The following is a 17,730-nucleotide window of genomic DNA, read 5'->3' as shown; positions in this document are numbered from 1 at the left end:
CAACCAGATTTGAGCAGCAGTTTTTAGTGGTCGTAGTCCCCTCTTCTCCTCAATAGACTGGGCACTTGGGGCTTCATGCGCCACACAGCCACGTCAGGGCAGGAAAATGGCCCAGCAGGACATTAACTCCTCTCTCTCCTGTGCCACTACACAGCACAGTGACCTACTTCGATCTTGGGGAAAAAAGGGTTTTAAAGAAGATAGGAATTCAAAAGCCTTTCACTTTCAAAGAAGAAGTGTGTGTCTCAAAACTTCAGCTCGTCTGGCATCCTCATCCAGTGCAGAAAATACTCTTAATGTGATTTCACCTCTTTAATAGGCTGTTAGTATTTTTTCCAATATACATGAAGTTTAACCTCATATTTATAATTGTTTCATGTTTCATCTGATCTCATGTATTGTGTTCTGCACGTTTCATTTTCCTGAAAAGTACTTGGCATCAGTATTTCCTAGCCCATAACGTGAAAGTACAATATTTTAATAAAAGATGCCTCATTTTCTTTCTGTGTGTGTCAAGGCAATAGCTTACAAAGCACCTAGCCATGCTTTGAGAGCAACAAAGTCATCTGTCAAGCCGTTGGATAGGGTTGGAGATAAAGCACAGGGGATGGACGAGTTATGGCCAGGTCAAGCAATATACCGACAGATGTTTAATGCTGGGCTTTCAAAAGTAGATCTGTCCTTCTCCTCCCACCAACAGCAAGAGTGATGCACCACAACCAAGTGAGACTGAAGATTCAGAGCCCTTGATATCTTTTAATTAGTTTTTCGTGTTCCTTTACTCATATTTGAGGTCATGGCTGGTTACTGATTGCCACTGAGAAATTTGCTTCAAGTGTGAGTGAGTGATTGCTGGTGATCAGAGCAATTGCTAAAGATAGACTCAGCTATACCTCAAATTAAAATGAAATGAGGCTTATGCAGCATGAGATTCGCTTACCCTGAGTGAGGGTTAAGCCTGGAAACTGCTACTGCCTTTTTCATTGAAGGCAACAAAAAATAAGAAATTAAAAAATAAAATAAAATTTTAAAAATCATCACTCCCTTGTGGCAAGACAGGAAGTTTTCTGAAAGATTAGATCTAATCTTGCATTTCAACAGCAATATTTTGTAGAGATTTCCTTTAAAAGCCATTAATGAACCAGAGTCTTGCAATGCTCCCGTATGCTGCTCTGGTTTTAGAGAAGGAAACTGGGGCAGAGAGTGGAGGTGGGTTTTTAAAGTCATACACTAGTGAAAGAGCCAAAATGCCCCTTAGATCCAGTTTTCAGTCCTGTGCTTCACCTGTTAAGGGTTCCTGCTTGATGAAAGCACAACTGAAGGATTGTTCAACATGAAAATAATCTACCTTCTTTTATCAGTAATTTATTTCAAAGAACTTTCATTTTACTCCTTATTTCTCTGCAGCAACTTCTAACAGCTATGTAGGAGCCAAGAGCAGCACAGGCTTAACTTAGCACAATCCCGTGTACTCTCACAGGCTCCTAACACAAGCATTATGCCCTGAACTTTCCAGCTCTTTAATTCCCGTGGTTCCAGGCATCAGCTAAAACCCAGAAACGACCACAGCAGCTTAGAAACTTCTGTAATTCCTTTTCCATCTTCTTACATTCTGCCACGCACAGGTTAGGCAGAAACAGAACCTGGTGCCTCTTTTTCCAAGAGGCTTCCTGCCCTGCTCCTGTTAACTTCTCGGAAGACACTCACCCGGTTGTGAAACTTGGCACTGCGATAATACTTGGGTGACAAGTTGAAGACTGTGTAGTGGTCAGGATGTCTGGAATCCAAAAACGTCCGTACATCTTCAATGTGGTTCCTGAATCCCAATTCAACACCTTCAGCCGGAAAAGACATTACTAGAAACGTAAGAAGAAGCCGGGCTGAGCGTGTTTATGGACTTCTGAACGCTGGGATAGTTTTATTTATGCGATCAGTACTTACCTATGATTCTTGAGGTAATGTATGAAATATCTAGCTCTCCCTTGGTGTAACTAAAAGAAGACAAAATAGGAGACAGACGTTATGCACATGTTTACAGAAGACAGCCCATTACAGGAAACAGGAGAAGAGTGTTTTCCTGCAAAGATCTGCTTTTGAGACAAAGAGTAATCTTAAAACTGATTCTTTGTACTTTATCGTTATGCCTTAAGAGGAGGGTGCACATAGCTTCCTGCAGACAGTGACCCAGCCCTCCCTTCTACAGACGCAATTCACTGGATGCAGAAGCTTGCAAAAAAGGTCCCTTTTCCCTTTTGTCATTAATTTTCAGTGCCGGATTTCAGGAGAAATTTCTAGTAGTTTGCTACTTTGCAGATCCCTTGAAGCCTCTGAGGTCTTGCCTGCTTAAGTTCCTGTAATTTGTCATAGCCCCATATGGCTCAGAGGCAGGTGGAGTGCCAAGCACAGGGGACACCACCAGCAGAGGTAATCAAAGCAAAGTCACCTCGGCTCTTTCTTCTACTCAGAAAGCGGCTATAGCGAAGGGAGCAGTTACACCAGCAAGAAGAGTCTCCTTGCACGGCAAAGGGAAGGCATACAACATGAGCCAATTTTCAGTGACAAAATATTCAAGTGGTGGCTGAGTAGAAGGACATCACAGGGGTCAATGAAGGAATTGGAGACCAAGTGCTCCACTTTCACTCTTGGGGCCTTTGTCAGGATGTTGATGCTCACTTACAAAGAAGCTTAGATATTTTACTTTGGTTTTCCTTCTTCCTTGAGGCCAAATGTCAATTATGAGACAGAATCAAAGAAGTCACTTGTGATTTTCACTTCCTTCCTTTTTTAGGTTAGCTGGAAATTGTGCTGTGCTGGTTAGGACGGCAGCTCAGACCAGCACTTTGCAGCTAGTGATTTTACCTGTGTTAGGCAGCTTCAGCTGTACTGTACCTGGCAACAGATTGCATGACCTTTGAAGATGTATCTTTCAGGGTATCCTTCAGGTTATCCTTCAAATTGCTGAAGAGTCTCCCTGCTCCTCCTTTCACCATATCTAGCAAGCCTCCCCCATAGCTGGACTCCATGTCTGGTGATGAGGCACCTTCAAGTACAACAAAACCAAAGCCAACATCACTTGTTTGGAACAAATCCACAGAGCCAACAAACCCACCGCTCTATTAAGACCGAATTTTGCATAGAGCAAAGGTAGTTTTAAAGTCATGATTTTCCAGAGATGAGAGAGCACATTCTTGCCAGCTGGGCTCAGAAACCATCATCGGTTCTCAGCGTTGTACGTAGGTTTACTGTTTAGTATAAGCACAGTATGGACAACCACCATACAAGCTCCCTCACCTCTCAACCCAACCCAAAGCAAGACCAGCTCTTCAGCATGCAGCTAATTTGCTGGTCATAACCAAGACCAAATCAACAACCACCTCCACAGGGCTAAGAAAAAGGCACTAGTATATATGACAGCTCTTCAGCCTAACTGTCAAAGCTGCCAGTTTGACTGCAGCTAGACGACTGAAAGTTGTCTTATAACTATCCATTTCTACGGATATAGAAGTAGTCATCAGAAGGTTTTTACGTCACTTAAGGGTCCAGTTAGATTTGCTTGAGTGGAAGAAAATAAAAGTTTGGGGTTTGGCAAGAAAAGAAGAAAGTTCAGGAATTAAACTTTCCAGATGAGAATGAGAACTTTTTCGGATATTTGTATGTTTGCAGCCTTAGTACAGGACTCAGCGAATTGCTAAGGCTAACACAGAGCAGGGATGACCTCCTCGGTAATCTTTTCTTTCACAGCTTGACATGTCATGAAGCTGCAAAGTCAACAGAAGACTAACATAGAGCAAGAGCCATTTAAAGTGTTATTTTGGTGGACTGTGATATGGCCATACACCTCAAGTGTTTGCATTTTGCAATTATCATAGAATAACTATTCCACTGTCGTAACCAAGAACCGATTTGTTGCAGCCTGCCTTATTATAGCAGTGCTGCGTTAATAGCGTCAGACATTCTCAGAAAAGTTAAGTGTAATAAATTGGATGTAGACTTGAGTAAATGTGGTTTTGTGTTATTGCAGAATTGAGTTGTTAAACACAAACCTAGTGAAATGGTATTTTAACTGCTTATTAGCTATAAATTAAGCTTTTGACTATTTAAATTGCTTTCTGTCACTAGGCCTCAACTGTTTTGATCTTAGCAAATTTTAACTACTCATAATCAAGATAGCATCTGCTAAGCGTTGACTTTCCCAGAGCACCAAGAAAGTCTGAGAACATTTGTCCTGCTGTAGAGCCATGGAACAGCTGATTTGTAAAATGAACATGCTGGTCATTATTAATTACTCCAGCACCCAGAAATGATTTATCATGGTTAAGGCAGGCTGGTGGCATTGCCAGTGCTTATTATACATTTTACAAAAAGACCTTACAGCTATCATTTCTCTGGTGCTACAGCACATCCCTGAGTGGTGTTAGAGACATGCTACTGAAATATCGCTCATATAATCATCATGACCAGAAGAAACATTCTACAAGCATTCAGACTATCAAGAAACATGAAAAAAGCTACATCTAAAAAAGCTCCCACTGATTTACTCTGTAGATTACCAAACCCATTTAAATAGCATTCACTCTTTCAAACCTGGAGTGAGCTATCAATAAATATAATATATATCTTTAAAGTGGAGACTCCATTGGTAAAGTGATGCTATTTATTCCCCTATGCACAGAGGCTGCTTAATGCACTCTGATGTAGTCATGATCCACATGCATGTGATCCATGTGCTAGACCAGTAAAATCAGAGGCCATCTCTTCTCCTCTGCACTCTTCCAGCTTCAGAACAGAAGATGCCTTCTCATGGCACAGGAATACTTCTTTTGCCAAATGACTTGCAAGTATCTACTTCAAGAATGATTAAAAAAAAAAAAAAAAAAATTAAAGTAGCTTGTCGGCTTCCAAGTATGGAATCAGTGTTTGATCTCCCTTCAAAAACTTTGCTTTTTTATTACTCTGTGCTAGAAGAGCCAAGGGTGGAAGGAGGAGGCAATGTTCAAAAGGTACTTTCAGCTCAGCAGGTCAACTTTTAAAAGAAAGGAAGGCAGAAAGGTGATAACTTGGACCAGGTGAAGGGGGGCAAAAGGATCAGAGGACCAATGGTACTCGACAAATTTTTATGGTTGGAAATGCTGTAGGAGAGCAACAGAAAGGCTTCAAGAGCATGGAAAGCCTAGAATCTTTAGAAACCAACCCTAAGGAAAAAAAAAAAAGAGAGAAGAATTTCACTATATTTCTAGAAGCAGCAGCAAGTAATTCCAGGTTTACTATGTACACTAAAACAGAGAAACAGAAAGGATGTCTAATGAAGAAATGCAAGCTGCTGCTACTTAACCAAGAGCACAAAACTCGTATTTGAGATATAACATGAGGCAAGTATTACTTTGATATGGTGAAGCTACTGAGGAAGCCTACAGTGTAGCAGCAGTTGGAACTAGAACGCATCCCTGGTGCTGACAAAGACAGCCTTCCTCAGTTACTGGGAAGGATACGGTCTTCACAAACTGTTCATAGAAGACAAAAATAAATACATTCAAAGGCTCCTTTGCCAGGCAGCATCTCCTACAAAGCACAAAACTGTATAAAGGAGCAGAAAGGGTTAATGCATTAACACACGAACCTGACAATATATACAGAAACCCACAAGAACAGCCAAAAAGGTAGCCTGCCCCTGCATTTGTTGCTGGATAAAACATTTCTCTGCTAAGTCCCTCTTGTAAATGGAGACCTTCAGAGCTACCACAGACCTTTCCAGAGGACGGCTGCAGTTCCCTGGGCCACGTGCAACAGCCGCTGGAACGTGGCACCAGGACAGGGAGCCTGAGCCCCACGTCCCACAGGTCTCCGGTGGAAATCAGCCACCTGGCCAGGTATCACCTACCGCTGCCATTGCACGTCCCTGAACCATGCTCAGAGACAGCTGTCTTCATCTGCTTGCTCTTATTGAGCACAAAAGTCCCGAGAAAAGAGCAGTTGAGTTTTCCCTCAAGCACACTGGCCAGCCTGCAGAGGACCGCGACCTATTCTGTGGCAGAAGGACCAAGGACACTCGCTGAGCCTGAAGGGACGAGCCCGTCCTTGCTCCCTCTGGGAGCAGGGCAGGAAGGATGTTCAGGTTTCACCATGCAGATAAGGTGATCACCACCAGCTTGGTCAGGATATTGAGTTAGCGGTGTAACAGCATTTCCCTGCTCGGAAAGGTCTTCCTACCAGAGTTGGGTGGTAAACCCAGAAGAGACAGACAGTTCTCTCCCTTAGCACAAAGGCAAAAGGCACATTTTGTATTAAAATGAAGTGCCCAAGGCATTCACATGACACACGTGACACCCCTCCCTCCCCTCCACCACACCAGGAACCGCATCCTGTGCGCACATTTACTTATGCTGCGGCCAAAGCCAAAACTAACACTCTCAGACCCCACACAAGCCCCAGAAGCATCTTCTGGCATGGTAGAAACAGGAGCTTGCAAGCTTGTCTGCAGAGAAATAGTTTGCTGCAAGTTAGCAAACTAAATGCAGGAGCCTGCCACGTGGCTCGGATCCCAGTTTTCGGCATGCTGTCACACAGCAGTTCAGGTCACGTTGACCGTGGGTTGGAGCTGCTGTCTAGAAGTCTCATTATGGAGAATTAGTCTCTATGTATATGAGATGCATCTTGTTCCTTACACGGCAAGAACTCAGTTACTGGATATTCCCCGAAACGCTAGTGCGCTTCGGAGACACGCTTCTGACCTGTATTTGTAGCACAGGTTTCCGAGGGATCGCTGGCTAACGGCAGCCTTTTCGTTTCCTGATAAAGGAACTTGTAACGTGGCGGTTTTACTGCTGCGCGTGCACGGCAAAGCGTGCCCGGGATGCCCGGGACTGCTCTTCTGGAATAGCTCTGCCAGGTGATGGCAACGATGATCTCCTCACTGAAACGCTTCAATTCAACGGAGTGGCATGGAAAAGAGACCACTTCATCCGTTCAGCTGACAAGGTGAAACCTCTGTTCGTTCTGGCTGGACGTACTTGCTCTGAGTTAATGCCTGCTCTGAGAAGAGACTATTCTGCGTTCAGAATAAACCTCCAGCAAATCACCACATACAGAGACAACCTGCCGCATCTCCTTACAAAACTGAAAGGTGTCATCTAGTAGCGTTCCTATCACGGTCCTTTCCCATCATCAGCTCAAGGGTGGGATTTCTGCAGCTCTGAGCAGATTACAACTGAAGGAGCCTCTGCTGACAGCACCAGCCTTGTGCTGTACAGGATGAAAGCTGGAGAGCATAGAAATCTTAGTTAAAGCACTTCAGCTCTCTGCTTGCTCTCCAGCTGATTTTACGGAATATCAGGAAAAGGACGTGCAGCACGGAAGAACTTCTCCCGAGGCCGAGACACCGCAGCAAACCCTGCGCCGCTATAGACACGTCCCGCCGCAGTGGGTGCACAGCTTCGGAGGAGACCGCTGTGATCACCAGGGAAGTTCAGAAGGACGCACTCCCGTACGGCGACCGCTGAGCACAGCTCCTCTGCCTGCCGTCCCGCCGCGACCTGCTCACCGAAGGCACAGGCGTTACGCCAGAGCGATGTGAAGTGCTTTAGCAGGACAGCTTTGGGGCGTCGGGAGCTTATGGAGAGACTGATACTCATCGATACTGTCAAAAGAGACCCGCTGTGATCTGTCGTCCCTTGGTAGAGCAAAACCACTGAAGTGTGTATATCAGCCAAACTAGGAAACTCATCTTCTGCACGTGGACAGAGAAAGAAACTGCGCTGTATCCGCAAGGGAAATACCTCTCTCCTCCCGTACCCCCACGAAGGACCACTCGCCTCAACTCCTCTTGCTGCAGTCCCACAAATAGCGTTTGTGCTCAGTCTCAAAAGCAAAGACACTGAAACCAGCCCAGCTTTAAAGACTGGGTTTTGGGGCCAGAAATGGGTGAATGAAACAAGTGTGACCCTGCGTGACGGGGGATGTTTCGGCAGCGGCCACCACCACCTGCAGCCGGAGGGTTTGCAGGGAACCGCGGAGGGGCCAGCCACAGAGGGTTCCACACTACCACCAGCTGCTGGAGACACTCACCGGTTGGAACAAGCGAGAAATGCCCGATGCGGACGCTTTCCCTGCCAGAGCTGCACGTCGTGGTCCTCGTCTGCCTGGGGAGTCCCTGAGCAGCAGCCCCTGCAGCCAACCCACAAACCCTACAAACCACAGGGCATGAATTCCAGCTCTCCAGAGAATTAAGGGGGAAATGAGCCGACGTTTAAAAGGCATTTAAGACCACGTCAGTCAGAATATTTATGCTGATGAAGCAATACTTCGCTTGAGAGCGGGGAGCTGAAAGCAAGACGTCTAGAAATTGAAGACGGGCAGTGAAGTACTGCGTTTCACAGGTTACTTAGCAAGAGTAAACAGACCCTTTTTGCCTGTAAAGGGCAGACAAAAAGCAGACATGAAACAATAGGCAAGGAAGCAGGTTTACCTCAGTCTGCCCAGACTATATGTGACAGTATCTTACAGTATCTTCAATGTCAAATTTTTATTTTTTTTTTTTCCCTCAGAGAGCTACTGCCTGTGCTTTCTTTAGAGGTGGAGTGAGGAAAGAGCTAAACCTTGCCTGTTCTCACCAGGGTTCTCCTCTAAAAAAGCATTAAAGCCTTCATCTCCCACCCTTCCAAAAAAGAGGTTAGTTTGGGAGTATTAAATGCACCTCTGTATTCTATTTCTGCAGCACCGCAAGAGCCTGACTCTATGATGAGGAAAAAACTTGTTAGCTGCTGTGTACATGTCAAAAATTCCACATTTCTGGAAGCTTTTAGCCACTCACCGCAGCCTTCTCCCTCCCCACAAGGTTTTTGGCGGGGGGGGGGGGGGGGTTGTTTGCTTGTCTTTTCCCCAAAACTATTGCCGGGGCATGAGAGGGGAGCAAGGGGTGCGGTGGAGGCTGCCCTGTGCCTTGGCAGAAAGGGCCCTTTTAAATGTCCCCAAACGGAAAGAAGTTGAGCCGCTGTTGTTGTGGCTTCGGCAACAAAGCCCAAATTGTTTTTGAGGAACACTCAGCAAAAAACGATACTATTTGTGCTCCTGCCTCCCCGCAGCAGCCCCGCCAGCCGGTGGAGGAGCCGCCGCAGCTCACGTTCCTCCCACACGCAGCTCCCCCAGCAAAGCCTGTGGGACGCGATTTCACACCAGCATTAAGGGACATAAAGCCAGGCTACCGTGGCCCCGGCATCGTATTTATGGGCTTCACCCCAGCATCGCACGAGAGCCCACACAGCATGCGGCGGGGAGGAGGAGCAGCCCCGGAGGAGCCATCCCCGCCACAAAATGATCAGAGCATCCTCGTATAGGTACATCACGTGTGGAGGGGTGTATGCGTGCAAAAAACGGACAGACAGCCAAACCAGCCCAGGCAGAGCAGCGTCCCCACATCCCTGGGTACCCCCAGCATCCCCAGCTCCTGCCGTTCCCCGCACTGAGTCTATCTTCCATGCTCAGCACTTCGTCTTTCAGGGGACTGCAAATCAATCTGCAGACATTCCTGGAAGAGTTTAAACTCCCGTTTGGAGGGGGAGGGTGGCAAGTATTTCTAAACTCAAATCTCTGGGCGGGCGGCTCCTTTGCACCCAGTGATAATCGATAGCGTTCAGATCCGAGCGCTTCATTTGCCAACTACGTCTTAGAGCACAGTCTCAGCGCCCCGACGACGAATCCACCCTAACCGTTCCTTCCAGCACGTCGCTCTCTTCTGGGCCGCTGAGCTTCATCGTATTTAAGCAAAGGCTCTAAAACATGTAGGCTATTATATGCGCTTACATCCTCCCTTAGAGCAGAGGTGTCATAATTGCATCAGCTTTTTTAACGGGCACTGAGTGGTGGTTTGCAAAGGGGCTGAGGAGAAAGCAGGAGCAGCAGCTAAAACAGCGGCAAAGGAGCGTTCGCAGGGAAGGAGAGCGCTTCTACCTGCGGAAATTACTTGGGAAGTTCCTCAGACTCACACAGACCCTGAAGACTGATTTTTTTTCCTTTTTTCTTTGCTACCAGTCTCATCTGTCCCCTCCTCCACCGCTGCCCCAGATTCCTGGTAGAGTTAGATTCCCTGCAAGGCTGAGCACAGATATCTTAAACTGTTATTCTGTAAAAATAAATAGCAAAACACATGCAGAGTAGAACTGCAGGACCACAGCAGCAGAACAGGCTCCTACCATTTGATAACGCCATCGCCAAGAACCCCCAAACCCAGGTTTCACTTATCCCGATGCCTTAAAATACACAGTGGAGGCACGCAAGTGGAAGGCTGCTTTAGCAAGCGTGATCCCCAAGAAAAGAGGTTAAAGCCCATGTGAATGACTTCAGCGTGGCCAAAGGGAAGTTTAACGTCAGGCTATGAAGATGTTTGGACTCTAAGGGCACAGGGAAGCAGGAGATGCGCTATGAGCCAAGGAGCCTGGTGCAAGATAAGGGCCCATCGGATCACAAGTCACGTGAGATTATAAACCAGTGTCATCCCTTACCCCAAAACCCACGCAGTTTGGCTATTTTGCCATAAGCGTATTAACGATGAGACTGCTCAAGACAAAACCCAGCGGTTCGTCAGCCGGAGGGGAGAGCTGGACTCACCGGAGGCGAGTTGGGGGCTGGCTACCCAGAGAGGAAACGCAGCCACAGGGAGCTCCCCCAGAGCACGGCCAGCTCTGAAACACGGGGGGAAAGCCAGAATATTTCTTTCAGAATATTTCTTTCCTTCGCAAGCAGTTAGCAGAGGACGCAGGCAGAGGCAGTAATGCAAAGTCTATAAGCAATGCTAGGCGAGGTCGGGAGAAGGATGGGCTACAGGAGGTAAGCACTGCAGGAGTTTCCAGCTTTCAGGAGGCAAGGACAGGCAGCGCAGGCAGCTGCCAAAGCCACTGCTCCCCAGTCAGTATCTGCCCCCTCCATCGTAAGGACCGGTTCAGTGCACGGAGGGTTCAGCACAGACCCATCTTTTGGTGCAGACATCCCGAGCATCAAGACATCTTCAATAATTTATTCAAATGAGGGAGTAGTTGTTTTTTGTTGTTGTTTGGGGTTTTTTGTTTGTTTGTTTCATGGGTTTTTTTACTGCCACTTTCCAGCAATTAGCTGGCACTGCACCTCTCCAGGCCTTTTGCCTGGAATAGCCAACACGTCAAATAGAAATTGCCTCAAGACCCAAAATTGCGTAACTACCTGCCCAAGGACTTCTTGACAGCTTTACCTCCAACAGAGGGGTCACCCCATGTTGTTCTGCCCTTCTCACTCCCAAAAATCTATGAGCAGTCCTTTCAGATGAAGTTAGGCTGGGAAAATAGGGCCGTGATAACCTTGCAAGGGGCTGATATACTATAGACATTGGGAGGAAGGAGAGGAGATAGGAGGAACCGAGAAGGTTGTAAAGGAGGTGCTTCGAATAGCAAGAGGTTTGGGTTCACACCTTAAGGAATCGCTGGCACAGGAAGATTTCTGTGCATTTTTGCTGCTGTTGGGCAACGCACGTCCAGGCAAGCAGCATTGCCTCCCTCCTTGATTACTGCTCTGGCTACAGGAAAACTGTATTTCCCCTCCCACGAGAAATCACGGTCCCTTTCTGTGTGTGGGCTGGGACAGGGTCCCTGACCTCCCCTAAGAAGCACTCGGAGCCGCTGGCACCTTGTAGCATGCTGTAGGGTAGAGAAGCTCAACAACTTCTATTTGTGCTTTTCTGTGATGAAATGCTAGAACTAATATTGCATGAGCCCAAAGCTTTTTATCTGAAGTTTCATTTGAGACTGCCTAAATGTAAGTTTCATGGAAATTTGAAGAATTAAGATATTTCTGCTTTTGCTTAAGAAATAGTAACTAAAGAATGCTGCTTGCACCATCAAGAAGCATATGGAGGATTTCTGCAAAGAGGGAGTTTTGCTTCCTTTTTTAGGAGAGTTGGGGAATCACCCAACTCAATCACCCCCCAGTGCTATGCTAAATTGTTTCATTTGTTATATATTTTCACTTCTGACGCTCGTACTACAGTGAGCAAAATGCATGCAAGGCTGGAATACTGAACTACTAGCACAAACCATGAAATTGGTCTTTAAAGTTGATTGACATTCTCTCTGCTTCTCCTGCCTGTCAAAACAACAAGAAACGAAAAGCGCTACTGCCAACACCAAACCATTCAAGTGTCCAAAAAAACACCAACCGAACAAAAGAGTTATTAAACCGAACCTCCCCGTTTGAAAAGGCAGCTAGAAGAGAATACAAGACAACATTGTCAGCGACGGTCTTTGTCCCTGTGCCAGTGACACGGAGATGTCTCTCTTCTGACTCAGTGAAGAGGAATCACCAGACTACAAGAGATTATGTTCGCAAGTGTAAAACAGTTCAAGAAATCTCAACTTCAGCACCTGCAATTTATTTAGAATGCTTTTCTTTTGCAGTTAACTCTGCCTGAGGAAACACCTAGCACAAGCAAGTCTATCCCCTGCGCATTAAAAAGCTATTTTGTAGATTAGCTAGTTTATAAACACCACAGAAGAGCACAGAGGTTTTTTTTTCTTTCGTAACATGTACCCTTGCTGTTACTTTTATATCTTATTTCCTAGAACCTCTTCTTCTTTCAGTGCTCCGCCAGCTGCTAAGAATGCATTATTGAATACCACAGCAAAAACCTAAATAAATTGCTGCTTCACTGCCTGCTCCTCATCTTGTGAGCGCTTTCAGCAACTTGAAAATAAAGAGACAAAAGGAGTACTACACAGATGCTCTTCTTGGAATTTTTTTTTTTTTTTTTTAAATTTGCAATGTTTTGTGTCCTGCTAGCTTCAGCTCAAGTCTCCCCTTATCTCCCCTTCCTTCCATCCTCAAACTTCCAAGCCAAGTCCAGCACGCTTTCTGGAGGAACTGGCAGCGAGCAGTAACGTATAGGTCCCCTTAGAGTTACGCGCTATGATCACGTTACTGTATCGCATCCGGCATATTCCATAGGGGTTGTTTAAAACGTTGCAGCAGGAGCTGACCATCCAGCAGCTATGGGCACGCGCTAAACCTGCACGGAGCTTTAAAGCCCACTCGAGGCATTGCAGAACTTAAGCATAACCCTGTATGAACAGACCACCCTGTGAGATTTAAACCTGAGACTTAAACCACACCCTGACCAACGTTTCTTTCTGACCAGTGTAAATCTGGCAAAGTTTAAAGCAACCAAAGGCAAGGTCACCACAGAAGCATCATCAGATACCAGCAGTAACCGGGACTGCCACCCTACCCGAAATAAAGGTACCGCTCTTGGCTGCTTTGAGGTAAACCCTCAAAGGATCCTGCCTCCCAACAGCACCCCCCTCCCACGCACACAGTGCTCCTGGTTCCTGGCTTTTTTTGCTTTTGACACTAAGCAATACTAGACAAAAAAAATATTAAGCCAATAATCATAAGTGCTTGGAAGTTACAGCAAGGCTGTAACTGCTGATTATTTTCATTGCAAAAAGCTGTTTATGAGATTGCAAGCCCACATTAAGAGATGATACTTTAAAATCTAATACTCTGTATTAGTTTAAAAAAAAAAATTAATAGAAAAACCCAACAGGGGCTCACTTTCTCAATTCATGCGAGTTAGTGTCATTGCAGCAATAGCAAATACAGCCACACTAGCTAAACCAACGGCAATTTGCCCCAGAATTCGCCTTCAGCACAAATCCTCACCCATCTAACTTCTATAATTGCTTAATATGAATCTACACACACATCTTCCAGATGCGAAGGCCATTTTTATATGCCCAGAGCGCACTGCCCTGGTGCAGATGAAACGTAATAAAATCATAGAATCGTTTAGGTTGGAAAAGGCCTTTAAGATCATGAAGTCCAACCGCTGACCTAGCGCTGCCCACCACTAGACCATGTCCTTAAACCCCACATCTACACGTCTTTGAAATACCTCCAGGATGGTGACTCAACCGCTTCCCTGGGCAGCCAGTTCCAGTGCGTGATGTGGGGAGAGAAGAGGAAGGTTGGATTCTCCAACTATTTAACTTCATTGAAGATGCCGTTTAACTGCAACCAGAGACGTTGGGCTCGAGCGCGGCAATAACCCTGCCAGCCAGACAAGCCAAAGCGCGGCGCTCGCAGCCTGCTGCGCCGTGTCCCAAATGGTCTGGTGACAGAGGGTTTTACCTCACGACTATTTCACTTCTCAACTGCAAACAGCCATTTTGACAACTCAGGCAGCAGCTGTTCCGCCACACATGAAACCATCATTTAAAAGCAGGAAAAAAAAAAACCTCAAAAACCCTGAAACGTAAGGGAGGTCAGGCATGTGGGAAGTACATAGCGAGCTCTGATTTGGCCAGGGCACCTCCAGGATTTCACCTTCAGGGTCTGCCACCTAATGACGCAGAGGAGAGGCTCCCCTGCCCCACCAGAACCCAGCAGCACACCTCCCTAAATGTCACCAGTTTATCTCGCTCTTCTCCTTCCCGAGGAATTTGGGTCTCTTTTCCCAACTGAAATACGCTCCACCACTGCACATCTTGGGAATTTAGGCTTTGGCATCATTAGTGGGAGGAGTCTCAAGTATTTTTAATATGAATATATTCTCTATTTTATTTATTACAAAACCAACAAACACAGAAGGTGGAGGGTTGTTTTTCCCTTGCTCCTGATAAGCCACCGTATTTCCCTGTCTTTCTCTTCCGCTGCTCCCTAATTCCCCCCACCATCTATCTTCGCACTGCATTAAAGATAAATCATGTCCCACAATTCATGAGCAGCTTCAATTACCAAATCTCTAGAAATCACAACCACACCTGAGGGGTGGATATGGTTCTTTAAGCTTTTAGAATTTCATACTTGGCAAAGACAAATGTCTTTGCAATGAACTGATAAAAATTAGGCATTTATTCAAAGTGTTCAAATGAAGTTCTTACTTGTATCTCCCTTGTTCAGGTTTAGAACAGAGCATCAAGCTCCATACAGCTTTTTTCAACTTCATGTGGAGATTCAGAAACACCCACCAAAAAGCCCCTAGTAAACAGATAAGGTATTTTAAAAACAAAAAAAATCCTATACACTCAATTCAAGGGCCATATTAAGGCCTGAGGTTGGTTGCTGCTTAAGTGTCAGGTGTGTCACTGTTTAGAGAGCCTGTAAAATTTAGGCAGCAAGAGTACCAAAGTGAACAAAAGGAAGCAAACTCTGATTAACACAGGTCTCTTAACCGTTAGCTTCCAAAGCCCAGAGACAGCCCTTGAGCGAGCCCATGTGTTTAAGGGGAGAACACCCTGGAAACTGATGGAAAGCGTTAGTACAGTTAATGCTCTGGGATGCCTTCAGAGTTAGCAGCTGCAGTGTTGAAATGGCTGCACAGTGCACAAAACCTGTAAGTAAAGGTATTGCCTAGCTATCCGTGAGCCCTTTTTTTTTTTTTTTCCCCTGTGCTCAGCAGGGAGCGGAATGGCTTGAAGAAACGGAACAGAATGATTGCAACAGCAACACTCAAATAATACACTGAGCTGACGCTAGACAAAAGCCATGACTTGGCATGAGCTGCGGCACTCTCCCACACCTGCGAACGCCACCTTCCACAACACCAATGCCTTGGGTTCTTAAAGTTCTAGGAAACTCATTCAGATAATTGCTTTAATGATAGATGTTAGACTGACTGCAATATCTAACCGTCTCAGCAGATGCCGATGTAAGAATCCAAATAACTGTAACACGGCAGCCTACTGTGTGTAAGAACCTACTGACACATAGTGTGATTACCAGCAACTGTAGCAGAGAGATCATAGCAGCAAATTCAAATACATTCCTCAAGTCCAGGAGTAAAAAAAAAAAAAAGTTAAAAAACATAGCCAACCCCAAAAAGAACTCTTGAAAGCAAATTCAAATCGCAAGGAGAAAGAGGAAAATATGACTCTTATTACATCAGAGAAAACATGAAAGAAAACTCAAGGCAAAGCTCTCCCCGCCCAGGTCCAGACACAGGTCATTAGGGGATTTTCTCCCCACTCAAGTCCAGACATAGGTCATTAGGGGTTTTTTCCCCTCGAGAAGAGGTTACCACATTAAAACAAAGGCAACGTATTTTAAATACTTGCTGTCTTGGGCCCACTCCTTTCTTTCATGGAACAGTACAGGTATTGCTGCAAGATCCCCCCCATTACAATGGGCAGACATCAAATTTGGTTCCCCTCAGCTAAACAGGGTCTTTCCCTGGACGAGTTTGATCTTTATAAGTTCTCTGCAAAGGCTGCAGATGTTCATTGTGATGGGCACACATCTAAGCAAACAGAACCAGAGCCAGTTTGTTTCACGAGATCACTGAAAAGCCGTCAGATGGGTACTCTCGATTACTGGTGACCCAGGCAAATTGGAACCTGTGATTTGGAGGTGAAGAGCTCTCTATCCCATTATCAGTCGTAAAGACCATCTGGTGCCCCACTCCCTGATTTAAAAAAAATGGTGCATGCAGTGCAGCACCTACTAGAATTAATCCAACTCAGTTTGACGAGTGCTTGGGGGGGGAAGGGGGGAAAGGGAGGGAAGTAATGATGATGCTGGGAAATAAGTCAGTTGGGGAAAGATCCCAAAGCACTCCATCCATTTTCGCTTCCAAACCACCTTTTCCTCTTCGGGGCTGAAAACAGGAGCCGACCGCGAGGAGTCATTAGCCGCTGGCTCCCGCAGCGCGACCCGCCCGGCCCCCCCAGCCTCGCCCGGATTCCCTTCATCCCGCTGGGACAAAGGGCCGCTATTGTCCCCGGCTGGAGAGGCTCCCCGGCCCCACGCAACGGCAACAACTCCGCCGCCGCGCAGCAGACGTGGACACACAGTCACACCCCCCCCCCCAGCCCTCATACCCCCCCGCGCGGCGCGGGGACCCCCGCGGAGGCGGCGGGCCCGCCCCTACCTGAGCTGTCCATGGTGCTGCCGCCCTCGGCGCGGGGCTGCTGCTGCTGCTGCTGCTGCCGCCGCTGCTGCTGCTGCCGCTGCTGCCGCGCCGGGCTCCGGCCGCCCGTCGCCGCCGCCGCGCTGGCCCCGGCCTTGCCCCCGCCGCCGTCAGCGCTGCTGTCCACCAGCTGCAAGGATTCATAGCCGTCACCGCCCGGCTTTTTCCGGTAGCTCCCGAGCAGGCTCATGGGCGAACCGGGCGGAGAACCTCCTCTGACGCCGCCGGCAGGAGGGGAAGACAAGTGCTCCGGCCGGCCCGAGGGGAGGGGAAGGGCGGGACGGGACGGGACGGGACTGGGCGGCCGCCCGCTCGCCACCGCCTACCCGGTGCCGCCCCCTCCCGCCCCTCCGGAGCCCGGAAGCAATCGCCGAGGCCGCGGCCCAGGCGGCCGGGCACCCGCTAGAAACGTCGTCAAATTAATTAGGTGACGAGGTACCGGCCACGCTGCGGCCGGGGCGGTTTCGGCAGGGGAAGGTCCCCCGAGTGTCAGCGGCGCCGAGCGGTTCGTGAGCGAGAAGTGCTGGATCTACACCATTTCCTGCCCCAGGGCTGTTATCCCTGCATTCTAGCAAACACATCCCGCTCCCAAAAGAGGCCCTTCAGCTCGGAGGGTTCGGCTGTACAGCCGGCCTGACGAGGTTCTCGAAATAGCGATCAACATTAAGACCTATCACGCCAGTGAAAGGTGCGTTCCTTTGGAACGGGCCAAGGTCGGCGCGTTACGGGCTGACACCGCCAGTCCTACAGTCTGAAGGCGGAGGGATGGCACAGCGGTTCTGCGCTGAGCCTCCAAACACCTAAAGAGAATC

General features: G+C 47.3%; 1 protein-coding gene across 2 annotated transcripts in view; it reads right to left on the bottom strand.

Moving 5' to 3' along the window:
- DNAJC6 (DnaJ heat shock protein family (Hsp40) member C6) overlaps window positions 1-17,498 on the bottom strand; it is a gene marked incomplete at its 3' end in the record, with an annotated part of 38,519 nt that extends 21,021 nt beyond the window's left edge. For both annotated transcript variants that reach the window (XM_082002965.1, XM_082002966.1), the window contains exons 1-4: window positions 16,880-17,498; window positions 2,890-3,040; window positions 1,942-1,991; window positions 1,708-1,856 (exon numbers count right to left, since the gene is read on the bottom strand). In XM_082002965.1, the coding sequence (XP_081859091.1) occupies window positions 1,708-1,856; window positions 1,942-1,991; window positions 2,890-3,040; window positions 16,880-17,108 (579 nt within the window). In that variant the 5' untranslated portion in view covers window positions 17,109-17,498. The remainder of the gene's footprint in view (window positions 1-1,707; window positions 1,857-1,941; window positions 1,992-2,889; window positions 3,041-16,879) is intronic.
- Between the last annotated feature and the right edge of the window lie 232 nt (window positions 17,499-17,730).

The sequence above is a fragment of the Phaethon aethereus genome (genome assembly GCF_964289735.1).
Source record: "Phaethon aethereus genome assembly, chromosome: 8".
NCBI classification, from domain to species: Eukaryota; Metazoa; Chordata; class Aves; order Phaethontiformes; family Phaethontidae; genus Phaethon; species Phaethon aethereus.
This window is presented reverse-complemented; position numbering and strand designations above follow the sequence as displayed.